Genomic DNA, 26,973 nt, shown 5'->3' on the forward strand with positions numbered 1-26,973 from the left:
CTTCAGGGAGAGGAGAAACAGCCGGCCAGGTTAATGGTCTTTTTTTTTTTTTTTTTGCAACTATATCCAGTGCTGACTCAGCATTTCTTTGGAAGTGTTTCAGCAGGGGCTTTGCAGGCATGCATCTATCTTAAGTGCCCCCTCCTGAAGCTAGAATCTCGCTCAGTTTTCCCTACCCCAGAGATTGAAGCAATCACAAAAATAAATTTTGGATCAGGCTATGCATAGAGAGTTCAAGGAAGTAGGTGGAGTAACTTCCCTACGGTTATTTTTGTTTGTAACAAACTTGTATTTACTAAGAGCATCACCTCTGCTCCTTCTTACATTGTCACTCCACCTACTGCTGTCACAGAACATAATGGGGTTGTGCCACACATTCCTTTGCCCCTTGTTTGGAGAACATGAAGAAAGAACAAGAGTGCGGGTATCACATTTTGTTTAAACAAGTGGCACATTGGAATCTAGTAAGGGTTCTATTTACACAAATATGTTGCACTTCTGCACAGAGGTTAACCTGAGTTCTGAAATGCTTGTGTGCACTTAATTTAATCAAAATGATAAAGCTATGAGCTAGTAACATGTTGGACATTTCAACTGGAGCAACCTGTCTTCGAGCCATGAGGGTGAAGAAGGGGGGCTCTCCTACTCCAAGCGTTTTTTCTTTATTTTCCCCTATTTTTCCTAGAAAGCATCTTAAAAGAGACTCCACGTGGCTAGACAAATTCAAGCAAAGATTGTTGTCTTTTACACTCTGTGTTCCCAGATCTCTAAACAAAAGCACCACTAGGGTTCAGTTCTACCCAGCTCCATCCCCACACCTCTCCTGCTACTCCATCCTGGCATGGCAGAGGGGGCATGTGCCCCAGCAAAAGCACTCAGTTCACCTTAACACTTCTGGAGGGCTACCCCAGGCCTGCTCCCTCACAGCCACTACTTGAAATAGTTGAGTCCTGCCACCAAGAAAAACTTCTCTAGGAAAAGTTCCGAATCCAGCACCGCGATGTGAGCGGCTCGGCCGATCAGGGTGTTGGCAGTGTTGGGCAGGGCGTGGAACACGTTGTGCCGGATTAAAGTGCAGTCCTTGGCTTCAATCAGAGGGCCCAGAAGGTTGTTGATCATTTCCGCATAAACTGGCCCTGGAAGGAGGAAAGAAACAGATGAAGCTGGTGGAGAAGTTGGCAGTGGAATCTACAGGGCACTGACGGTGTGCGCCTGGGTCAGGATCTTATTGCTGCTCTAAAAGTTTGTGAAATAAATATGAAATAATAGCAAAGGAGAGAAGAGAGCTCCAGGCAGTGCTCTGTGGGCCTGTGGACCAAGACCAGCAGAAGTGGGAGGGGTTTTCAGTGGATGAGACAGGGAAGGAGGACACCAAGGAGGACCCTCAGAGACTCAAACTCCGTTCCTGGAGACCCAGCGACAGGAGACACATCCCAACCGAGGCTGGAAGCAGGTCACACCTCATACAAGCCATCTGGCATTGTGCCGTCTGTCCTGATGCTGAGGGCCTGGGAGAAGAGGGCGATGCAGAGGCTCTGGATGGTTGGTGGTTGGGGCTTGTCTGATCTTGATAATTGGAAGTCAGCATCATCTGTGTTTTCGTCTAAAAAGTCACTCCGTGACAGCTTTGCCTCCATCGGTGGGGCCCGCAGTGCTATCCAGTGATGATGACCATGAAAGACCCCAGCCCCATCACCTAAGGCCCGATTATGAAAAGTAGAAAGTATGCAGTAAACAGGTGAGCTCACCACATGACCTGTTAGAAAGGGCACCCTGCCCACATCACAGGACATGCTTGAGCAGACTGGGATCATAAGCGGGAACAGGGAGGAAACACAATGTAAACCTGTGAGATTGATGAGTTTTTCGGGAACCTATAGTGAAAAACAAGTTTATCATAGTGAAAAACAAGTTTACCCTTTAAGTGACCTGTACGTTGGATTCAAAGGGACCAATGGGACACCTGTTACTGTGCTAGGCGGGAAACAACTCCTTTTTCCCTATAAAAGATCTGTGCCCCAAAGCCCGGTGTGCCAGTTCACCAAAGCTTCGGCTGAGGTTTTGCTGTGCACCCGCAGGCGCCTGTGTATTAATAAACTTGCCTCTGGCTTTTGCAGCCAGTGTGACGCTAGTTCTTTTGGACGGGGGATTTGAGGGTCTGGGGGTCTTTTCAACCATTGAGCACATTTGCACACCTGTCCACAAAGCACACCTAGCCCTGTTCTCCTGACTGCGACGCTGTTCATGACCACTGTTATATGATGCAGTGCACCCTTTGGGGTAATCCCGAGTGCTAAGATGCCTTAATTTTGACACACAGGAGAGGCAATGCCCAGAGGCTTAGACATGGCCTCCAGGTGTCCACTCCACATGATATGGTCTAGTGTGGCAGCCCAGGGTGTGCACGGAGAGGGACCCACTCTTACACTGAGTCTAAGAGTCACTGCCCTCCATCTCTACCCCATGTGAAAGTTCAGACTATTTTCAGCAAGGGACACCATCTGGAAGGGCAGTGGACCCTTCGCACATAAAAAACATTATTTATTTCCTCCTCCCATCACCTTCTTTGGATTTTTGGAGGAACTTCAAAGTAGGAGATGTTGAAATGTAAATTAAAAATAACTAGGGATTTGGTTGTGAAATCTCTGTTCTCATCTTATCTTGACCTGAAAAATATTAGGGGTTAAAATAAAGGGTATGATCCTTTGAAAGACGCCATTATTGTTTTAGAACAGTAGGCATTACGGTATTAATGAAAGGCTGTCAAGGTACCATGTCATACACTTTAGTGGGTAAAGTGTTCCTTTCAGAGAGAAAGTGGAAGTCAATCAAAACTTATCATGAAGGAATGTTTAAGAAAACCACACTTCACTGGCCAGCTAAATAATTCTGTGCCCTTTAAAATGATGTCTATGAATACCAGGGAGTAACAAAAAGAATCCATGCAGGTTTTGATAGATGAAAATGAAAGTGCATTATCATTACATCAATATCGTAATTTGATTAAACTGTACAAGTAGTGAAGGCCTGAGGTTGATTTAAAAAACAGAAAAAAAAAGTCACTCAAAATGTAGTGGTTATCAACCAGATAATTTTCTGCTCAGATAGTAACACCTGAGGAATTCCTTGGGAACTTCTGAAACATACACAGCAGGCCATTCATGACTCTTTCTCCAGGGAAGCACTGGACTGACTTCTGGGAGAGGTGTGAATCATCTATACAGCAGTTTAGCCCATGAGTCAAGAGGTGACACAAAGACACTGCTGAAGCTGGGAAGCATTTTATTTCAGAACTTTTGAAAAATAGAAATAGTTGTACTTCAAAAAAAAGGCAACAACATCGACAACCAAACATGAATTAAATTCTATGTAAAGTCGTGCGCTAATTTTTAATTTGCCAATTAAGCTTCATTTATTTGATGCTTACTTAAAAGCATAACAGCAAATGTGAACTTAGGTAGAGTGTTTAAGACGTCTATTAGCATCCTTTGAGAATACGGAATTCTGTCAACCTCCATGAACTACTTCCAAGTGGAGCGGAGAGACGTCAAGGTTCGTCTTAGTGGTGGTACCTTTGTGCCAGCTACAGAACTCCCTGCTCTCACCCTCTGGAGACCTTGGCCTTCTCATCTGTAAATCTGGAGCGAGGATACCCTCAGAAAGGCCATTGTGAAGACTGCATGAGCTGAACCATGGACAGGGGTGTGCGGCATATAGTGACCAAGGGTGCAGCTTGCTACTCAAACCAGGGTGGACATTCCCAGTGCACGTAAGGCCTCCCAGGCACACCACGTCATGACCACTCAGCTTAACTCTGTGCAAGAAGGCAGCCATGCGCAGCTCATAAATGAATGGTGTGGCTGTTCCAACAAACTGTATTTACAAACTGGGAACCGGCTCAGGTTTGGCACAGTGTGAGGACTTGGGGAGCCATGTCCTCAAGGCTTTACCAGGTTTCAGGTGTCCCCAGAGCTGCTTCCCTATGGCAGGGAGATATGAAGTAGGCAGGAAAACTTAGCAAGTGCCCTCATGAGGACAATAGTCCAGAGATTTCTGCCATGCCTGTGTTTGATCAAGTCTGCACTGGGAATAGGACACAGGCAGTGAGTGCAAAGGTGTCCCGTGGGCAATTAGAAAAAATAAGAAAGGAAAAAAGTATGTGTGAGAAAAGTACCAATACCTGAAAGTTTAGGTTGAAAAATTATTATCAAATACCTTTAATACTTAATTGCAGAGGTAGGAGAGTGAGATAGTAACGTACACTGAATGCACAACTTTGAAGACAACTTGGCAAACATCTTAAAGAGATCTAGCTCGTTAATGTCTTTCCCTCAATGACACCAGGACTGGGAGTCCACCTTAATGACATATGTAGACCTGTAACAAACATACACACAAAGGCTTTTGCCACACTGCACTTTCTAATCAACTTTTTAATTCTTCTGGAACCTATATGTCCAACCTGTATGTCCAAAGATGAGGAAATTGTTAATTATAATATATTCATAAATGAAGCCAATAATGAAAATGTGCTTATATGTGTGGTATTGTTAATACAGAAAAATGAAGAGGACATCACGTTAAACTGAGTCATGATGCAAAATTTTGACTTTTAATATGACATACATACAGAATGAGACTTTCAGAAATACATGAAATGTGAGTAGTGGTACAGATACCATTAGATATGATCCTGATTTGTTGAAATAGATTCCATTTCTCCAAATGTTCTATAAGTGAGCATTTTTCAAAACGACAGCATCATTTGGTGATGTGCCTCAAGTTACACTCAGGTGCATACATCACACATGAAAAAATACAATGTTATTTTGCACGTGAAATTGCATTTCAAATATTTGTCATCAAAATTTCTCTTGGTTTTCCTAGGTCCCAGTAGAAATGTTCACTGATTGATTTATATTTAGTGCCAAATCTTGGGACCTTTGGCAGACAATTTTTCTAAACGTCATGCAATAAGACAAAAATATCACTTACTTGAAAATAAAAACAATCCAAATGTCATAAACCATATCAAAGGAAACCAGGAACGCCAGCCCATCCCCTCTCCTGGTGGCCTGCAAGGCCTTTCCTTTAACATCCAGCCCCAGGGCCACCTCCATGGGTCCTCCCTGATTCTGCCCTGCACCCAAGTCTACTCTGTACCAGTATTCTGTTCCAGGATAAGCCAGAGCCCTGCTGTCCCTGATAAGAATAGTCAACTTTATGAATTTATTTTTGCTTTTTAAATCAGAAAACCCTTAAAGGAATTCAAGGGTGCTTACCTGTGTGTCTGTCTTTGAGGGCGGTTTTGCACATCTCAATCCTGGCTGAATGAAATGGCACGTAGCGGTCTTGGGGGGAAGCAACCAGCACAACGTTTTTAAAATACTGCAGCCCTGTAACAAGGAGCTGGGTGAGTGCCTGACCCAGGCGGCTTCCACTTTCCCTCCGTTTGCACATACTGTACAGACTTCTCCAGAGGGGACAGATGAGGAGATACAAGGCCCTGGGGTCACTGCATGAGAGCCTCTGTTCTGAGGCTGAACCGTGCACAGCCCAGGGCAGAGGCCTGGTAGGACCCTACAGGAAGCTGAGAATGCACTGGGGCTTTTGCCCTTGGAGGGAAGGTGTCTTAGCCACAGAAACTAAGGAGACATATATCAAGCAACAGTAAGAAAAAAGAAGCATGTATGTGACAAGAAAGAAAGAAAGAAAGAGAGAGAGAGAGAGAGAAAGAAAGAGCAAGCCTCTGAGGGCAGGAGTACTAAGGATTTTGTGAGGACGTCTAAGTTTTCTGCTTCTCCTCCTCTCCATCCACAGCAGCCCTGTGATTTCATCTCATTATGTCACTTGCTTTAGGGAAATAATCCGCCAACTAAGCCCACTCCTCCAGCCTGCTCTTGCTGATCAGTCCTCACGTGGAGACCTAGAGGTCCCCACAGTACATACTGCAGTTCTCAGAGCCTATCCCAGGGTCCAGGGAGTGTGTGCACAGCCCAGGTTCTGGTCAGCACAGGGCCCTTCTCACCCCAGCTGCTGCTGTGCAGGAGGACGTTGATGGCTCTCAGTATCCCTCCACGAGTGGGTCCCTGCATCCGAGATCACACCCCAGGAGCACACACTGGGCATGGCCTCCATCAACGGCTGGAAGACTTGGAAGCAGGGAGGATTTGGCTGACCCCTCACCCACTCCAGGACAGCTCTGTGGGGTCACCTCAGCTCTCCATGGTTGGGACAAGCTGAAACCTCGTGGTGACCACACACATTCCCACTTCTCCTCTGGCCAGTCCTGTCTCCCCCACAGGGGATAACAACATTCAGCTTGACACTGAGGAAGGAAGGAGGAAAGAAACTTGCCCTGGCTACACATCAGCCTGGGCCTTCTGTGCTGAGGGCCATTGCCAAGTAGGAATGACGCATCAAAATTTCCTTGCCAGCGTACCCCATATTAAATGGACTTGCCTTGGAATTTCGCTGTTGACATTGCATGTAAGGTAACCTTGCTCAAGGACCAGTGCGGATCCGGGTTTAGAGCTGATCAGGTTTGAGGAATTATCCCGGTCCTTGGGTTTAGGGCGTTCCCAGTTTAAGACAAGTTTAAGGCATTCCCGGTTTAAGACAATATGGGTTTTAGGGAAGTTGGAGGTTGAAGATTATTGCTGCTGGAAATAGGGCGTTCCTGCTGCCTGAGCTCCCGTTGAGTTCTCGTGAGATTCAGAAAGAAAGTATTAGGAAGAAAGCCTCGTGGAGTAGGTGAATTGGGTGGCAGAACTGGATTTCCCCAGAACGTGTGTAGAGGCCGGTGTGAGTTCGGGGATAGAGAATTGCTGTTTGAATCTACAAGGTGTGTGGTGGCTCGTGATTCTGTGCCCAGCCAAGACATTGGCACTTCTGGATGCACATTCTTGGAGGTGCAGCAGTCCCCACAGGGGTACACAGAGGGTGGAGGACAGGGTACCTGGAGCTGACCCTGGGCAAGGTCAGCTGGTAGGCCCGCATGGGGCAGGCTAATCCATCAGTGGCTCTACTCCTTACACAGCCACTCAGCCACCATCAGCCCTGTCCTCTGTGGTCATTCCCATGTGCTGGCAGAGTTTCAATGCCTTTCTGCTTCCTGTGACACAGTGGGTGGAGGTGTAATGTCAGACCTGTGGGACAGTCCTCTCCTAGGACTTGGTCACCACACATGCACAGTGTCCTGTCTGCTCTTTTTGTAGGTTGATCTGTACCTGAGTGTGGCTGGCACACAGACCCTGGACCTGTGTACTTACAATACTCAAGGGCTGATGGGAAACAGAAGCTGGCACTTCTGTGTGTTGCAGTGACCCTGCACACTCTGTGGCTCTCCTCTCTCATGTACCACATGGGGAGGGGCAAGGGAAGCTGAGCTCCTGGTAACTATGGCTTCCCAGGGTAGAAGAGGCTTAGCTCCCTGGATTTCCTCACTATACCCAATTTGGGCCAGCCCCAGTGTATTCTCAACTTTCTGTAGGGTCCTACCAGGTCTCTGCCCAGGGCTGTGCATGGTTTAGCCTCAGAATCGAGGCTCTCATGCAATGACACAGCATCAAAGCTAATGTGTATCTCAGGAGGAGGAGCCGCAGCTGCTGAGGGAAACACCCACCTGTTTTTTGGCTTAGTTGGTATAGGAAGCATTTGCGTAAATCAGCATTATCCCTGAAGGTCAGCTGCAGAAGTGACCCGGATTTCTTTAATTTCTGCATGAGCCACAAGCCTAGAAGACAAAAACAAAAGAAAACAAAACGTAAAACCAAACAAAGCAAAAAAAAAAAAAATCCAGTTAACTTAAGAGAAGAAAGCAATAGGCATTTTAGCCAAGAGTTGGGAAGTCACAGAGGCAAATTTGTCTTCTTATAAACTTGCAGCCATTAAATCATCCGGCAAAACAATATGGCAACGGGCTTCTAGAGTCACGGAGCTGTCAAAGAACTCTTTCAACCTCTTTCTGAAAAGGAAGCCAAAGGAACAGTCCCAACATGCAAAGTACATAGAATAATAGAATGTTCCTTAGAAGCCGTTTAAATTCTTGGAAAACTATAAGAAACATTCCATTTCAGAGCCCATCCATTCGGCTCTGCTTAGGCACACACTAACACTGATGAGGGTCAGCGCTGTCACCACAGCAAACACACAAACTGACAACAACCCAAGGAAATGAGTAATTCACGATGTGCATCCGTATCTCAACAGCCACTAAGTGACCTGCCTGGGGAGGAAGTAGTACAGACTGCAGGAGACCACTCTAGACTCCCTGGTGTGGGGCGATTATTGGAAGCTGATTTCCCAGATTTGCAAAGAAAAGCCAGAGTGGCAGAGGAAAGGACTTTGTGGTACGTATCAAAGTGTTGAGTAGCTCATGCTCATAGGTAGGGTTCTCAAAGCAGCTTCAAAGCAAAAGTTCCAAGAGGAAAACATTAGAGTATATGGACAGCACTGGCCAGTGTGGCAGTGGGCAGCAGATTGGCAGGGAGGGAGGTCATTAGAGGTGTCCCTAATGCCACTTAGTGAATTTAGATAATCAGGAACTATGAAGTATTTATCAGGAATATGGTTTAATACATTATTTATCATTATATAAAACTCAGTGACTTCCATACACCAAACCATGCTGTTTCCTCAGTTAAAATCCCCATTATTTTCTGATATTTGGATGCTAATTCACAATAAGTGGTGGAGGGGGACCTAACGGATGAATAGAGGTACTTTGGACTAGACAAAGGGGATAAAGAAGGGAAGGGAAATGGGAATAAGAACAATTGTAGAATGAATCAGACATCACTATCCTATATGCATATATGATTACAGGACCAGTGGAATTCTACACAAGATACAACCAGAAAAATAAGAAGTTGTATTCCATATATGTATAATATATCAAAATATATTCTAATATCATGCATAACTAATAAGAATAAATTCTTTAAAAAATACCATTAGCACTATCCTGCCGTGTCATGCAAAGCCCTTCATCCAGGGCTCTAGCTGGGCACTCCATCTATCATCTCCCGAGGCCCACCCCAGAGAAGGCTGTATTTCTGTCACAAATAATTTCTAGCAGTTTGCTGATTCTGCCATGCTTCTATGTTGTCATGTACACCGTGTCTGCCACCCAGAACACTCTCCCAGCCACTTCCTGCCCTGGAAGCTCTGCTCCTTCTCCAACCTCTACTTTCTACCTCCTCCTTAATTCTCTACATGTCTCTGATACACACATGCACACAGCCCTTCACACACTACAGATGCAGCCAGCCCTCTGCGCCTGTGAGCTCTACATTGGCAGATTCAACCAACTGCAGGCTCAAAATTATTTGGAACAAGTGTGTCTGTAATGAACATGTGAATTTTTATTGTCTGTTTCCTAAACAATATAGTATAACAACTGCTTGTAGGACATCCACAGTGTATTAGGCATTAAAAGTAGTCCGGAGATCATTAAAGCATGCAGGAGGATGTGCACAGGTGTTGCAAATATGCTGTCATTTTAGATAAGGAACTTCAGCATCCCTTGGCTTTTGGTATCTGTTGGGGTCCTGGAATCAATTTGCTAAAGATACTGAGGGATGCCTATACATGCACACATATATTTTATACACATGTTTAAACATGCATGTTTCACGTACATGCATATATATATACATAAACAATAGACACATACACATAAACATACATACATGCAACCATGATCTCCATTTTACAGTAAATAATCTAAATTGCATAGGACCAATTGTCTTAGCCAGAGCCTCCGCAAAATATCTGACTCAGAACTTGACCAGATGCTTCTCGTGGCAGTGACATGTTCTCCATATCATGACGTTATGCCTCATCTATGTATTCCGAAAGGACCATGGGGACATGATCTTTTTGTCCACAGAAATCTGAAGGCAGACATGATTTTGGAAACCATCTAGTCTAACCTCAAAGACCTGACAATGAAGGCCATGTTCCTAAGCCCAGGTCTCTTCCTTCTCTCCCATGCCTGGAAGAGGCCCCAAAGCTGCAAGAAGTTCTGCCTCCACTTTTATGTCCCATATTAATGTTGAGGAAAGCCTTACCTGTACTAACCAGGGTGCTGTTGTTGTACAAGGTCCCCAGGTGAGGCCCAGACAGTGACAGGAACGTGTGGAGTTTGTTGAGGTAATACCGGAACCGGGGCCGGGTGAGGACAGATCGGATGATAATGTTGCCAAGAGAATGGCCAATGAAGCTGTCGAGAGATGAAGTGTGCACGTGAGTACGTCAGCAAGGGCCAGCTGCTGGGGGAACAGTGCCAGGAGCTCTGAGTCCTTAGTGTCCTGCCCCTCACTGGACGCAGGGAAACTGGCCAAACAACAGGGCTGCCCGTTCCTCCTCAACAGGGATCCAAACTTGTGCCACGTTCAGAGAGATGATCAAGGTCCTCAGAAAGGGGAGCTCTGTGCCAGTGTGGTCACAGGACAAAGTGGCCCAGCTCTGTGCAATTTCAGCAGCCTCCCTTGATGGCTGGCCCCCACAGCCCTGCTCAGTTCACCTGAGGCCAGGAGCCCTCTTCCTGAAACATGCAGCTGAGCATGAACTCTCCTGGCCATTTACAAGATGAAATCCTAACCCTAAGCCTGGCCTGTGTGACCCGTCCTAGCTGGCCGCGGACTGCCTCTCCAGGTCTGCCCCCTTCCTCTTCTCCTATGCCTGCTCCCCGTACCCATTGTGCTTGACACCCTCTTGCATGCTGTGCTCAAGTCCAGCACTACCACGGACCTTAGAGTCAACACATTCTTACTTTCACATAAATAAATACTTATTGAAGCTCTGATATGTGAGAGTACACCATGCCACCTCACCTCACAAGAAGCACAAAACCAGCAAATATGAGCATGTTAGCTGAGGAGGTGGCATTGGCTAGTTGTGTCCTTCCAGTCTCACCAGTCCTCAGAATCCTTACAGCCTCCGAGTACTCATGGTGGGATACAGAAATGATAGTTGCTCTCTGAAGACTAAATAGGGAGACACTGAGGGATTAGCCCTCTATCTAGAAATCCACATGCTCAAGTTATGGGGTGAGGATACAATTAGCACCCATAAAGCCCTGGCATCGGGCAGGCAATGCATTTCGCTTTTCCACAGGTCTTCTCAGCACTAGTCCAATTAGCAGAAGAGAAGGCTTGCAAAGGTTGCACACCTGCTATGCATGAGAGTCAGGATTCAAACTAGTATGTGTTAGAACAGGAAATCACACCCAGGGACTTCTGTGTTAAGTCCAATACTCTTTACACTAAGTGAACACATGTGCATTCCCCAACACGACTATGGCAGATGAGTGTGTCCACCATCCCTGTTGCTCCTTTCTAAAGATAATTAACACCATTAAAAACCAGGTTAAGTTATCCCCGTGGTTTTCAGAAGGCATCATTCCATACATGGAAGCTGCACACTGTGTGAATTAAAAAAGAAAAAAAAGTTCCCACCCGTTCCCTTAGCATTAGCTACCTGTGGTTTCCTTTTACCTAATTCGGGATATGGAGAGGTTGTACAACTGAATGTGCTGAATGATTTCATCCAGTAATCGATCCGTCATGGTATCAAAATCTGCAAACGTGTCTGTCTGGAAGAGAGAGGAAAACAGGTGTTGGGAGAAGTCCTGGTTGAGGACTCTCCACCTAAGCATCTTCTTCTACTAGACATTGAGATGCAATCTGGGAACATGCCTAAGCTGACGTTGAGATTGGACTTTGGACAACGGGCCCACAGATTAGTGCTGTGATGAAGAAACTTGGGATCTTCACTTAGGAGCCTGGAAGTGGAGGTGGAAAAGCTGAAGAAGTCCGCTGTCACGGCACGTGCCTGGTATCTCACACATGCCCACTGGTTCTCAGAGGAGGAGACAGGCTGGGAGAGGAAGGCCACTCACGCACCTGGAGTGATCCAGGATTCTCCTGAGGACATGCTTGACTCCAAAGCCCCCACCCTTCCCCCAACATGGCTTTAGGTGAAGCTCCAAGGCCCTGTCCAGAGGGCAGACGGCAGCTTTGGGAAGGATCATAAAGCCATCATGTCCTAGGAAACATGGTCCAGTGGCACAGGAGGATCAAAGCAAGAAGGGAAATGACACCCAGGCCTTTGATCATTTGAAAGGCAGGCACTTGAAGGGGAAGAAGATGTGTTCAATTGGTTTTTCTAAGTTCAATGAATAATTTTTGGAAATATGGGTGGAAGCCACAGGGAAGATTGAGGGTTAATGTCTATAAACAAACAGACAGACTAAAGTCCCTCAGAAGTGGAGCTGACCAATGTCTTGGGCTCCCTGGAGCTGTATCGAGCTCCAGGCCTGAAAACGTGGACAAGAGGTCTCACGAACATACACCAGGGTGTCAGAGGAGAGAGCATCTCCAGAGAAAGAGATAACCAACAGAAGGCCTTTGCGTTCCCTGTCACCTGCCCGTGAGTGAGCCTGGAGGCACGAGAGGAGGGAGCACACTGGTGAGATGCCGTGGGATAAGAAGATCCAGGTTTGCAGCTCCTCTCCCCAGGGAATCTGGGCCTTGGACTGAACCTAAGTCTCCTAATCTCTCTCTTTTTTTATATTGATGCATTAGAATTATACAGAATACTGGGATTCATTATGATGTATTCCCACAGGCTCAGAATGTGGTCAATCTCTTTACCCAAACCTGATCTCTTAAAGGGCGAGAATGTGGCCTACTTTTTAGCATCACTTTAAGGATTAAAATATAAAAATTAAAATATAAAATATAAAATTAAAATATAAATTAAAATTAAAAAAAAGTAGCAGGGCTCAGATAAGGTTATTATTATTACCCCCAGCCTTTTAGGCACTGTTTCTTCACTTGCACATTTCTGCTTTAGTATATTATTTAATTAAAAATAAGTTGGTTGTAATTATGAGATTGAAATGGACTATGATGAGAAATTCTCTGGAAATTTCATCAGGTTTAAAAACAGAACCCAACCAAGCTGTTTAAAAATCAGTATACTACAAACAGGCAGCTTATATGATTTTTGTCATATGATAAACAGTGACAATGCATCTTGGAAATAATTAGTGCAAGGTGACCAACTCCTCCAGATGAGGGAGAGAGAGAGATCCTGTGGGCCCCCAGCTCCTGGGGAATCCAGGTGGAGCCCAGCTATCCTGGGACTTAATCATAGAATAGTGGACACACACTGAAGGGCAGACTTCCCTCACTCACCATATGCATCTTCCTGAGAAGAACATCTCATTCACCTCTGAGGCCCTGGGTAACTTCTGTTAGGACCAGATCATACTTGGGCACATGGTAAAGCCATGTGTGCACATGCATGATCTTCTGGAAGTCATGCATGTGCACACATCATGAATGGCATCTTCCTCTCCAGCTTAGACTGACGATGGAGCCTGCCTAACTCCCAGAGTCTCTGCTACCCTTCTAAAAGCAGAGGGAGGTACTGACAAGCAAGGAAACTGCTGTGAAGATGGAAGGAGGCAACAGGGACAGAATACCCTGTATATAATAAGTGCTCAAGTAATGGTTCTCTTTACCCTTCCTTATGCTATACCTATTTGCCCTGCATGTGGTGTGGCCTTGAATATAGGAGGTACAAGGAAAGGCAACAGATTGAGCACTAACAGTTGGGGAGTGAGACATGACCTCCCAGGGTTTGCCAGCTGGTGGTCCTCTGCACAATTACCATCCCCAGTGGTTATGGGACCCTTCAGGCATAAACAGTTCTATTACTCCAAAGGATACTCAAGTTCCATGGTGGGTGGCAATCAACAACAACACTTCCAGACAGCACCAGCTCTGGTCATAGATTGAGTAAGTTCTCAATGATGAACACATCTCATTAGGGCCCAGGCTCCATCTACCTTGAAATGGTAAAGACCTCACAGGTCACTTGTACTGCAGAGCTGCCTGGACACAGCTTCTTTAGTTATTCAGATGCAAATTAAATGCCCTTCCTTCCTGGCATGGATACAGATCTCCAAATACTTGACACCCACCTGAATGCCCTGTGAGGCTAAAGGGCACAAGTCAACTGACTCCCGTTTTCATTTCTTACTCTTTCCCAACCCTCCCAAAGAACAACACATGCTTTCTCTCCAAATGTCCCAGGGTTGGCCAGTTTTTCTTTTGCTAGATTCTCTCCCATCTGTGTGTTCAGAAACCATCATGTGCCTGTAGCAGGACCCTGTTCCTTCAGTTCTGATGTTTTTGTTGCCATACCTGATTCTTTTCAGACATGAGGAAGTCCAGTTTTCCTCCAGGGAGCCCCAGCTCTATGAAAGTCTTTACCAGCCGGAGGTCTGCACTGTTCCCTAAAAATGACAGATAAGCCCCCACCCCATTCCCATAGTTAATCATACACAAGGTGGAACAAGGAACTCCTTCCTCCATTTCCTCCATTCCCATCAGATTTTCCCCATTATATTTTAATTAGATCATAAAAACAACTAAACCAAGTTCCTTTCTTCCTCCCCTTGCACACACACAGAGGCTGCTCCTTCATAGACATCCTACCTCAATGGAGTCATCCCCTCATCTTCTACCATGTGGTTTGTAAATGCTCTAAGCAGGGATGGCTGGAAACACCACCTCTTCTTTTTCCTTGGCAAATTATCCCTGCCCAGGATGTTTTGCAAGTGGTGCCACTTAATAGCTGATGTGGCACAATGTGACGCCAACAAACCCCACTTGAATTCCTTGCTTAATACAAAGACTGTCCAGCTCTCTCATTTATTGGCAGTTAGTAGCCCCCATAAAGGGTCAACCATGGCAGAGTTGTCTAAATAGAATAAGAATCTCCCTCAGGCACCATAGTCTTGGAAGAGCAATCTCCATGATGCTCAATAGCACATCAGGAGAAGAAGAATAGACATAGAACTTTAAGGCTGTCACTAATAACAGAGACACAAGACACAGGGAGTGCACTCCTGAGTTCAAAGTCATGTGGAAAACAGATTTTATACAACAATACATTTTAGGCATAAATTTCATGCAGGTCACAGGGGTCTTGTTGCTTCTAAATCAAAGTTTGGCCCATTCCTCAGCTGTAAGGCCTATGCAGCGAAAAGCCAGGAGCTACTCACTTGGATACTTAGATTCTCTGCCCTGCACATGAACAAACCCCACCGGTCAAGGTTTTAAATAGTTTCACATCATTCCTTATGAAAATACCCAATGATTCAAAGGAGGGCTACAGTGCCCAGGGTGTCATAGGAACCCCAGGCCTGGGAGGATCCCTCATCTTTAAGGATGGATATGCGCAGATGGCGCAGATGCCACCCTTTTTGGTGACCTATCACAGAATACCCATGCCTGTAGAACCATCATCAAAAATGGTCATGCTATTATGAGAAATATGTGCGTTTTATGTTATGAGATTAAATTTTATCCATTCCTTCCTTCATTTCTGTCTGTAACCTTGTGCTCTTTGGTCTCACTGTCACCTTTGTTTGGCATTCCAAGAATGCATCCTTAAAAATAAATGTCTCAAGCACCTATATTTAGTATTAGGAATTAAAGGGATTAAAATGTCCCCCTTTCCTACAGCTATTAATGGAGAAGGAACATTCTGAAACTTAAAGCATTGTCAGAAAATCTGATTTCATGAGGTGCTAAACTGAGAACCCTTACAAGAGCAGGAATCTTGGGCCTTTTGCACTGGGGGAAGGTGTGTAAGCAGCCAGGACTGTTATCTACGTATCAGTCCTCTGTCAATATAACTATACACTTGCAAATCAAATTTCAAAAAACAGAACCCATAGAATTCTGAAGAGTCTGGACAATGCACTCTGAACCACAGAAGTCACCTTCCAATGAAACCTGGCTTAGATATCAGTTGTCTTCCTGATGACCCATCACTCAGGTGATAGCAGAGTTGACAGTGGCAGCTCTCACGGTATGTAGCTGCTCTACCTTTAGAGCATGCCTGTGCTCCCTGTGCTTGGTCTCGACAAGGTAACAGCCCATTACCCAACCAGATTTCTCATTTTAACAAAGAAATTGAGAGTCTTGCCTCCTCGTGACTTAACGTAGCCTAAGTGAGAGGTACACGCCTGTCATGCGTGATGTTGAATGAATGAGTGAGAAATTTATTCTTTGTCCCTGCCAATCCCAGAACTCAGCAAAGTGTCTGGCATACAAAGGTGCCCTAAAGGTAAGAGGTGAGTAAAAAAAACAGGCAGCAATGGTACTGACCACTGACCCGAGCTCCTCCAGGAATCCTTTATTCGTTCTATTCCATTTCTTCCTTTGTTTGTACCATTGTCTTAACTTGGGGGTCCATCGATTCCTGAACTGCACTCATGTACTCAGCCCAGTACTTCATATATTCATTCACTCCACTTCTTCTTTCATTTTGAATATTCATCCCATTAGTTATCCATTTTCTCAAACATTCTCTTTATGTACCACTGATTTATTCAATTAATTCCTTCACTGGATTCATTCATTTATGTATTTTTTTCCTCAACAGGTTTCTTGTGCCACAGAGATATTTTCTTTTATAACAGGGCCTTGACATCTTCCTAGACTTACTGTAGTAATCCATCCCATGGTGGCTACTTGAACATTTTAATAGATACCCAATCTAAGTGAATTCATAGCTATTACAAATTGCATTCACTATAGCCCTTTAAGGAGGGAACATTGGGACTCACCGTCCAGGCCATGGACACAGACAACCAGGTGAATCCCATCTTCCAAGTTTTCTTCCTCTTCCTCTGGTGGGAAATATGGTATATCAGAAGCTAGTACAGATAAGTCACTGTACAGAAATCCTTCAATCTTCAGTTCTTTTTTAAATTTTTCTTTGGCCTGATAAAAACTGGAGAATACACTAATTAATCACAAGCCAAGCTGTGTATTCCATGTTGAGCAGGAAATGAGTTGGGCTATATGTAGGAGTGATAAGCATCCCTAAGCCAAGTGTCTGCTGAGCCGCAAATGCTGAGCATGAGACCTCAGGGGAGGTACTGATGAGCAAAGCTTTGTTCTGAACAAGAAGGCAGGAAACCACCCAAGGAAACCAAAGGGGGTGAGTTGTACAGATTTCCAAATGGTTCCTGCTTTGAACCAGGTAATAGGACTTCTAAGATTCTATCCAGCTCCAAGAATTTAGGCAATCTTTAAAATGATGCCCCTGGAGTGAAAGGTCCCTCCCTTGACATACAAGTGCACCATGGCCTGGCCTCCACCTGCTTCTCCAACATCCTCGGCCACCACTCCCACCCCTAGACTCACACACAAGCTCTGTGGCTTGTCTTCACATGTGTCTGCATGCAGTTGTGTGTCTGCAATGCCTTCCCACTTTGCTGTAATGCCCTTTGCATGGTTTCCTGACTATCTAGGTGGTTGAGACCGTGGACTTAGGAACCAGCGTGCCAACATCAGAATCTTGGTGTTGACAACTATTGTTCCTGGCAGTCTGTCCCTCATCTGTAGTGCTAGGAACCAGAAAATCTTGGGACTTTAGGATTTTTCTTTTTTTTTTCTGGGATATTTGCATATATATAATCTGATATCTTGGGGATGGGACCCAAGTCTAAATATGAAACTCATTATTGTTTCATATCTGTCCTATACACAAAACCCGAAGGTAGTTCTGTGCAATATTTTAAATAATTTGGGTCATGAAACAATTCCATGATATGGAATCTTCTATTTGAGGCATGATGTCAGTACTCAAAAAGCTTGGGATCTTAAAGAGTCTCGGTGAAGGATGTGGCTCAGGGGTAGAGCACTTACAGAGCACATGCAATGCCTGGTTTCTATCCCTCATAACAAACAAACAAATAAATAAATTTGAATTTTGGAGCATGTTGGATTTGAGCTTTCATATTAGGGGTGTTTGAGCTGCATTACTATCTACCAGGCATACCATCATTGTTGCGGTCATCATTATCACCCTGGGAATATTTTCCCCCAGTTCAGGTGTCTTCTTGAAGACACTTCCCCTGGTCACTTCTATTGGTAGCCATTGCCCTCAGACAAGTTAGATCCTTTTCCTCGTGGCTCTGCACATCATCATGTTTACCCAATCAGATGTCTGCTACATACTTGTTGAGTTGATGACAAGTGTCATATGATAGGTATTTAGTATTCTTTACTGAACAAAAGTTCGGATTTGACTTGACTGTGCAGTTTCACTTGGGGGGAAAATCATTTTCCCATTATGTCAAGTTATCCTATATATAAGACACCTATGAAAAATAAGTCAGCAACCAATATGCTACTACGGTCACTTGAAATAAGTAAATGTTTTGGGAGTTCCATTGGTTTATGAAAAGTAATAGGTAAATGATTAGAGCATGTAAAAACACAGATGTTTCATCTCTGTATGAAAATGTGCATAAACAATACATATAAACCCATTTTAAAGCACCTGTGTCCATTTTGTTGAATATTCACAGAATTTAAAACTCAGGACTTAATAGATAATATGTAATAATATTTTTCAAAACAGTAAATAAGATGAGCTACATTGATGAAATGACTCTATATCTTATCAATAAATAGTTTATAAGTAGGAGGAAATGGGAGTAGAAATCTCCATAGGATGAAGGAGGGGATTCTGGTGTTGCAGAAGGATCCATGAACTTAAGAAATTTACAATCTTAAAGGAGGCTTATGAGACCAATCTGGTTAAGAATTTCCAACCCTCAAAGGCTCTTAAAATGCCCTTCAAAATGTGCAAAGACAGAGTGACAATGGTGTTCACAAGGGAGATGTGCATCATAATAAAACTTGAACAAAATTTAAATGTCTACCTGTCAAGGATTTTGTTCACATTCTGGGGTACTGTGACAACATCAACATGAGGAAATAAAATGGAACTATAAACATAGAAAGATTTCCAATATATTATTAGGTTGAGTAAAACATATGCAGGAACTGACAGAACAATCCAATTTTTGCATTAAATAAATTAAATAAATAGATTAAACTTTTAATTAAATAAATTAAACTTTTGCATGGATAGAGAGGCACCTAGTAAACTGTGGAAGAGCCTACACAGTTGTTATGTTGGGAGGTGGGCTTATTGGTAATTTTTACTTCCTTACACTATTCAACCTCTTTTACTTCTATGACATGCATTTGATCACCTAAATCAGCAAACAAACATCTGAACTTTTAAAAGAGTGTGTGTGAAATTGAGAATTCTGTGGAAAAATCCAAAGGGTGGGGCCAGGTATCCCGCCCGCAAGCTCACCTGAACATCCTTTCACCGACATCTTCCTCCAACTTGCTGGAATGGGTAGCAACAACTCCAAAGGACCCCAGAGGCTGATGAGTGATGGGAGCTGGGGTCTGTCTGGAAGAGAACCCAGCCCTGGCAGGGGGCTCCTTGGGCACAGATGAGAAAGGGAGACAGGTGGCAGTGCAAGACACGGACAAGTTGACCACCTCCACGGTCTTGAGGCTCTCCAGAGAGAAGGTCTCTGCCGAGGCCAGCGGCGGACCCATGACGGAAGCGCCTGTCCTCAGCTCTTGGTTTCTCAGAATTTGGGAAGGGATGGAGGGAGTCAGAGCACGGCACACAGTGCCTGCTTCGTGTTCATCCTCTAGGAAGGCATCAGGTTCTCTAGGCAACACCACGTGGCCCACAGCGCCAGGCGCATCACTGTGCTCGGGATTCAGGGTGGTGGCATCCGAAGCTGAGGTACAGCTGAACTCAGGCACCTTGTGGTGGGACATTTCCCCAACTTCTGAGATACTGCTGCTGGAGAGAATGTGTTTGCCCACATGCGAGTCTTTAGGCCTGCCCTTGGGGGCTTCCATGAGTGCTCTATGCAACGACTGGATCCGGGGGTTTTCAAGCGCTATGATACGTGGTATTTTTAAGTTAAGACCTTTGGTTTCGCTATCTGCAGTGTTCTCAGTCCTGCCATCCAGACGAGAGTGGCCTTGAGGCTCCACCTGGCTCTCTTTACCTTGGGGGATGTCCATGTAACCAGGGTCTTGATGTTTGTCAGCATGTGAGACTGTTTCCCCAAAGGGCTGGACTGCCCTGGCATCCTGGGCTCTGGGCCTTCCACTTGGTTGAGAGCTATGCTCAGGGGAACCTTCGCTCTTGCGCATTTCTGAAGCTTCAGGGAAGTCTCCTTTTTTTTTCATGGTGTCTGCACCTTCAGTTGCGTCTTCTGGGCTGCTGATTTGGGGTGCAGATGCAGATTTGGTCAGCTTGGTGAGTGCCAGCTCACGTTCCTCCTCTTCAAAAGGCAGAGAGCTGATGGAGGTGAGAGAGGCCTGGATGCCACTTGGCAAGCTGGTGTTGCTTTCTGTGTGTCCACCCTCCAGGGAGTTCCTGTGGAGTGCATGTCTTCTAACCAGCTGGTGCAGGACTTCCCGATCGCTGGCTAACTCCACGGCCCTGCTTCGGGCCTCTGACCAGGCAACAGAGCTTGGCTCACTCTCAATGCCTGAGTCAGATATGAGGGAAGAAGACCGCTTGATGGCCCCAGACAGCGTGGACAGCTCCTCCTGCTCTTCCACAGGAGGGTCCTGGAAGGAAGACCTAGGATCCAAAGTCTCCGTCAGAGTAGCACTTAGCGGGGTCTCGGTGGGGGCGAGTCTCAGGCTCAGCAGCACTGGCTGACTCTCTGGTTCTGTTCCCTTTCCTGAAGTACTTAACTCGGTGATAGGTGCTTTGTCTGAAGAGATGGCATTTTGGTGATATCCACCCGCTACCACTTCACTTGATACTGTCCTGTAACTGTCCCTAGGGCTTCTACTCTCACTAGAGAGTTCCCTGGGCTCAGTTTTGTGGAGGTTCTGATTACTCGATTTTACCTCAATGTAGGTCAACACTGTAGACTGTCCATCCTCTGGGCCTGGACTCCTCCTGGGGCTGTCCACATCTGCCAGTGGATGGGTTCTGACATCAGACATTTGGCCAGACCCACATTCATCTTCAGGCACACCTGCTTTGTTCTGGAATTCACCGATTGTCAGATACACCTGAGATTCGGAGCACACATCCACATGATTTGCTGTGGTTACATTCTTGTCTGGCCCTGGACACCTAGTAACCTCCTCATTAGTGTCCACTTGAGGTGGTTTCCTGGTAGATAAGACAAAGTCTCCCCTAAACGATGATTTCCTATTTATAACATGGGTCTCTTCTTTTTCTTTCAGATTCATCATTGAGGGACTTACAGTTGGAACTTTGAAATTAGGATAAACACTCAAATCGGGTCCTACAAAAAAAATGATATTACAGTTTGCAAATCTATGTTCACAAGTTATTCTCAAATAGCTAATTGTGTAAAACAATAATAATAATTTCGCAGTCCTTCATTTCTTTTTTAAGAAAATACTTTCCCGGAGATTCTTAGAATTTCCCAGGATGGGTCTGGCCCTGGCCGAAGGACCAACCAGGCAAAGAGAGGCCTTCTTACCTGGCACCAGCAGACCTCCGCCTCTGGACCCCTGGGTTTGTTTATGTTTGTGTTTTTGTCTTTTGTTTACAGCTGGTACTTATTTGTATTCTTTACAATAAGAATGTAATTGTAAGTATAGTCCCTTCCTGAGTTCTGCCTATTCCAACAAATTATTAAATTGAGGGGGCCAAGGGAACACAGAATTCACAGTTGCTTGGGTAGAAGTGTGGGTGGCCTGTGCCCCTCAGCCTGGGAGTGCACCTGGGTGAAGTCGAGCTTGTGGGGACCGAGCTTCAGGGTGAAGTCTGACCTGACTCTGGCTGTGTGGGGTGTGCGTGGTGCTGATGCAGTATCTGAGCAAAGCTTTCATTCACTTTCCACTTATGAAAGCATGTTTAATGGTTCTCACGGGGGAACACAGAGGCATTTTCCTGCTTCCTGTTTTCAGAAGGAGGGACATCCGTGGAGCCAGAAGGTCTATTTTCCTCCTGAGGTGGCCCCAGACAACCATGGAGTCTCAAAGCTCCTGGTGTCAGTACTGGCCTCCTGTGCCCTAGGGAGGCGGAGCCACGTGGCCGGCAACTCAGTGAGGAGTCACAGCACCAACCAAGGAGACACAGGGAAGAAGACTTCCATCTTGTCCAGAAAAATGCTGTCAGGTTTGAACTCTGCAACTAGGATAATTACCCCATGTGTGTCATAGCATAGGAAACTTCCAGAACCAGGTTGAGCTTCATAGGCAGGTGGCAAGGGGCCCGAATATGGTCTTTTTCTTTCTTTTTTCTTTAGTGTACACTATTCCCTCTCTCAGCATTCCCTCCCTTCCCTTTCTCAACCTCCTCTCCTCCTCCTCGCCTCTGTCTCTCTTTGCCTCTCGGTCTTCATCTCTCTCTTCCCCTCCTAAGAATTAATAGCTGGACAGGAGTCCCTCTCTGCCTACCCTCATCACAGCTCTGATAAAGCCTGTGATGGTACTCAGTTTCCATATAGACCAAGCAGAGAAAGGGAGCCCAGGTTTTCATTCTCTTTTTAAAACGTTCATTCTTCATCTGGTTCTGGAAATGGTCATGGAGTGAACCATCCAGACACTTCTTGAAAATCGTGTGAGACTTTGAGACCTCATCACCTGGTAAGTCTCCGTGAAACTTATGACCGTCAAGGAAAGAATGGAAATCGCCCTCACCTGGACACAGCTAAGCCTCTGGAGAGACTGTGAGGACCTGGCCTTCCCCTGAGGCCTTCCCTCGGCCCATAGCCAGTCCCAAACTCCCTGCTGCAAACCCTGCATCCCTTCCACACAGGGGAGGTGCAGCACGTCCCCCACCCTCACACCATGTCCTCTCTGTGCATCTTGTCTCTGCCCCAGGGAAGTTGATCTTATGTGACTCTCTAGAGCCCCAGGGCCAGGATTGGGGCTAGGACATGGTCAATGAACTGTGTGTATAACAAATGGAAACTAGAACAGAAATATGGTGACAATGATACTATGCTTATCGATTATAATGGCTTCAAAACAATCACCTCAGGGTCATTGGGTACCACGAATGGAACAGATATGCCCAGTGTGAGAAATCCCCGGATACACAACTGGTTAGGGAGAGGGGACTGGGCATCTGTTTAAAGAGTGAGTTCTTTGCTTCTGAAACTGCACGGACTCAGCAAAGCTGTGGGGACAGTGAACGGATGTTTGGTCTCTAGGGAAGGGGAGGAGGAGGGCCATGCAAGCAGAGCATGTGGAATCAGGGCACTGAAACTCTCGGCATGATACTGTCATGGTGGACATGTGGCCTTAAACATTTATCCAAACCCAGAGAAAAGCCCAGAGTGACCTGGTATCCAGTGACTCCCGGTAATAATGCTGAGCTAGTGTAGTGTCCTGACTCCAACTAGTGTTCTGCTGACAGGGAGGTGCTATGTACCTACAGGGCGGGGGACACATGGGGTATCTTTACACCTTTTCCTTCATCCTTCTGTGGCTGGGAACCTAAAATTACTACAAAATGAGTTGTTAATTAAAAAAAGGAAATGAAAGCAAACAGAACTGAGTGTGGACAGTATTCTGGGGAATGCAATTGACCTGTTCAGAAAAGGAGGTAAGTCACCCTGGTCAGGGGACATCATGGACAGAGGTTTTGTGGTCTGCAGTTTGGCTGGACATGAGGAACTACTGTGTGTTGGAGCCAAGATGAAGAGAGAAGGGGGACTGGGTTGAGGCAGGTGGAGAGGACCTGCAGGGTGATCAACTCGCATGCCCAGAATGGACATGGAATCAGACTTGACTTCACAGGTTGTAGATTCTTGTAATAAAAAGTGTTTCTCAGATTTGTCACAGATTAATTAAGACTGGATACAGGAGGTTCAGGAAGTGGGTTGCAAAGATGGCAACAATGTAGCTTCACCCTTACAATTCACCCAGAAAAGGAGAGGGCAAAGTGTTCTAATTCCATGAGAATGGATTTAGAATGAGACACCAACAAATGAGAGTAGAAACTTGAATTCGTCTTCACTCAGGACCTGCCACTTTTTAAAAACTGTCTTGTGGATGGATCTGCCCATTGTTCACAGTAACACTGGAGTACAATCACTACCCCATTCCCCAAATTCATGCAGGTAACTTCGTTGGGGAAAAGACTCAATTCAGACAGGCTGTGCAACTCTTGAGGCTTTGAGCAAACCATTCAATGGCCTTGAGCAGGGGACTAGGAGGGCAGTGGAGGGACAACAGATAGTAAGGACAGATTTGCTGAGTGTGTGGTACCCAGAAGAGAGGCAAGCCATGATGCTGTGGGAAACCATGAGCCAATGCCATTATTTTAACATGGAAATGAAACTCTTTAATTCCCCTTTCACACTACACCCAAAGGATGACTGCAAATGTGTCTGGCAATCTCAGGACAAGGAATAAATAACAAGGCCCCCAAGTTCTAGAGGAAAGAGGAAGTAGTTCTTTGTGCTGAAGTTCTGTGAAGGAACAAGAAGGCCAAGCCCAGCCTTGGGTTTTGCATGGGGACATAGGCTGGCCAACTGGTATAGGGGATGGGTGTCCATCAATTTGAGGTCGTGTGGAAAGAAGCTCTGGGGGACAGCCGAGTGCAGGGTACCTGCCTGTGGTCCTTCTAGGAAGATGAGATGAGTGTGATGGAGCCAGCCTCAGGCACTTTAGAGAAGCTACAAAGACACGCTGGTCCTAAGGTAGCACATAGGTGTGGACAATGGACAGCTTAGAGGGACCTGCTCGGGGAGATGCTCCTAGATATTCTCCCCCAGCCAGGTCTTGTGGCTGTTTAAGGCTCAAGGGTGCTGATAGGCAAGATGGAGGGAGACGATGGGTGGCCAAGGAAACCCTAAAAGACTGAGGTTGACTTTCCAGCCATGCTGCAGGATGGAGGCTAGGAGATAAAGCAAAGCTGATTTGTAGAAAATAAAGATATGTGATAAATGGCACATGTGAGTTGAGGGACTGAGATTTATAATCACTAGGAAATGGATCAGTATGTGTAGGAAAAAAGACTGGGAGATAAATCACAATGAACCCTGAAAATGTTGATGTCAGAACCTCAGATGATGAGTGCTTAGTTCATTTCTCATTTAACTTCAAAGTTTCTATAGATAATGTAACAATAAGGAGGATGAACTTGCATAAATACACACATACACACACACACACACAGGTACATACACATCAGTGTAGATACACATGTGTAAATGTTTCCAGTTCCAGCCTGGTGTGCATTTCAGTTGCCATACACCTGGGTAACACTAGATGTCATAGTACAACTGAGAATCAGATTTATGTACTTGTAAGGTAGCACTGTCCTTAGAAGTCACCTAGATTTATAGACATCCAACAAGTCTCAGATTGTAGCACATGTGAAATTTAGCCCCTTTGCCCTTCATGTAAATTCTGAGCCTAATAACAACTATCCAGGGGAGATTGCAAGGCAGGACATGAGCTTTGGAATCCAGGGAGTGGGTTTGAATGTTGACTTAAAGCCACATGGTCTTTAAAAGATGCTCATAGTCCTCCTGCCTCATTTTTTGTCCTTAAATAGAGTCCCCAAGGTCATTTACAGGATTAAGGAGATAGAGCCCTGAAACCTGAGCATAAGGTGGGCCTGGCAGTTCTGGGACCTTGAAGGGATTGCAAGTCTATTAGCTTTGGGGATCTCCATTCAGGCTGAGGGAGGGGTCAGAGAACAGACATTCACTGTGCTATCCAGGTGCACCCCCCATCTCCACTTTTCCCCATTGATGTGTGAGTTCATTGACAAACTTCCTCACCAGCCAATCTGGACACACACATACCAAAAATGAGGACAACATATTTTCTCTTCTTTCTGCTCTGAGTGGTTAATTCATGGATCTGTATCATTAGTCATGCTGCCTAACGATACGGACTCATGAGTCTTGAGTGCTTTGCCTGACTCATGGCATGAAGCAGGCATTGATGAGAATTTGAACCCAAAGCCATTAAAGTTCAATCAAAAGTGTCTTTATGTTTAAATTGAACATTTGAAATAAGAAAGGACCTTCCTGTATTTCCAAGTCACACTGGTGTGTGCACAGCAGAGTGGAGGGATTCTTGTTCTGTGGGTGAAAATAGACACTAGGTTAAACTCTTCCCCAGAGAACTGTGGAGAGAGTTTTTACTGTAATTGCTCCTTTGTTAGATTGATTTATCAGTGTTCCTGAAATAAAGTCATTTCGATTAGTTCCACTTTAATTCTGTTCCCCTGGATGAGCTGAACAAACCCTGTGTTAACTTGGCCCCACTGTTGTTGGGATAGAAACAGAGAGACCACCAGGACCCCGGGGAAAGCCTTGAGTCTTTCCAGGACAAAAGAAGACAAACCTGTTGCAGGGCAGTCCACATATCTGTCCTCAAAGATGACTGGCAGGGTGTTCCAGTCACCATCGATGTCCAGGCACTCTGCAGGCAGCGGGGGCATGCTGGTGAGGTACTCCGAGTTACGGATGTCCAGAGACAGCTGGCTGTGCATCTGTATGCTGAGGAGCACAGGGACAGTGTGAGCATCCAAGGAGCACTGGAAGCTTTGAAAGAGCTGTGGCACCCCTACTCCCAGGGACATTCAGAAGAAGAGCTGTGGTGGACTCTGGCAATCAACGGTCTTCCTTTCTTCCCTCCCGCCTATTCAGCCCCCAGAACCATAGTCTGCTTTGTTTGGGAACTGGTCCAGGTGCTGGGGTTAGAGGTCATGAACAGTAGGATTAGGTGAAACACAGAGGTCTATCACGTGCCATTTGGGGGATGTCATGAAGACCATGCTGGAGGGATGCTGGCTGAGTTTCTGAATGGCCAGTGAGCTCCAGTTAGTGCCCTGGAAGGAAACCTTTATCCTTGCTTCTCTACCTTGTGCCACTTTGAATCTGAGCCATACTGTGGTATGTTTCACTTGAAGACCATCCAAAATAGCTTTTTATCTATTACTATGTGTATATTGGCATCCTTGACTAGGATGTAAGTTTCCCTAGTCAGGAGCCCTATTTTTTCATTCCTCTATGTAGGATTTTAAAATGCTCATATTTTTTCATGACACAAACATCCTTCCACCAATAGAAATTATTATTAATAATTA

The 26,973-nt window shown here is 45.4% G+C and overlaps 1 protein-coding gene across 1 annotated transcript in view; it reads right to left on the reverse strand.

The window, feature by feature from the left end:
* Positions 1–930: 930 nt before the first annotated feature.
* FAM135B (family with sequence similarity 135 member B) overlaps positions 931–26,973 on the reverse strand; it is a gene marked incomplete at both ends in the record, with an annotated part of 190,200 nt that continues 164,157 nt past the window's right edge. Inside the window, 9 exons of the mRNA XM_081266432.1 lie at positions 931–1,136; positions 5,283–5,396; positions 7,625–7,735; positions 10,074–10,225; positions 11,502–11,599; positions 14,220–14,311; positions 16,655–16,821; positions 19,207–21,193; positions 26,229–26,383. Of these exons, the coding sequence (XP_081122558.1) occupies positions 931–1,136; positions 5,283–5,396; positions 7,625–7,735; positions 10,074–10,225; positions 11,502–11,599; positions 14,220–14,311; positions 16,655–16,821; positions 19,207–21,193; positions 26,229–26,383 (3,082 nt within the window). The remainder of the gene's footprint in view (positions 1,137–5,282; positions 5,397–7,624; positions 7,736–10,073; positions 10,226–11,501; positions 11,600–14,219; positions 14,312–16,654; positions 16,822–19,206; positions 21,194–26,228; positions 26,384–26,973) is intronic.

This window comes from Spermophilus citellus (assembly GCF_964194105.1).
Source record: "Spermophilus citellus genome assembly, chromosome: 14".
NCBI lineage: Eukaryota > Metazoa > Chordata > Mammalia > Rodentia > Sciuridae > Spermophilus > Spermophilus citellus.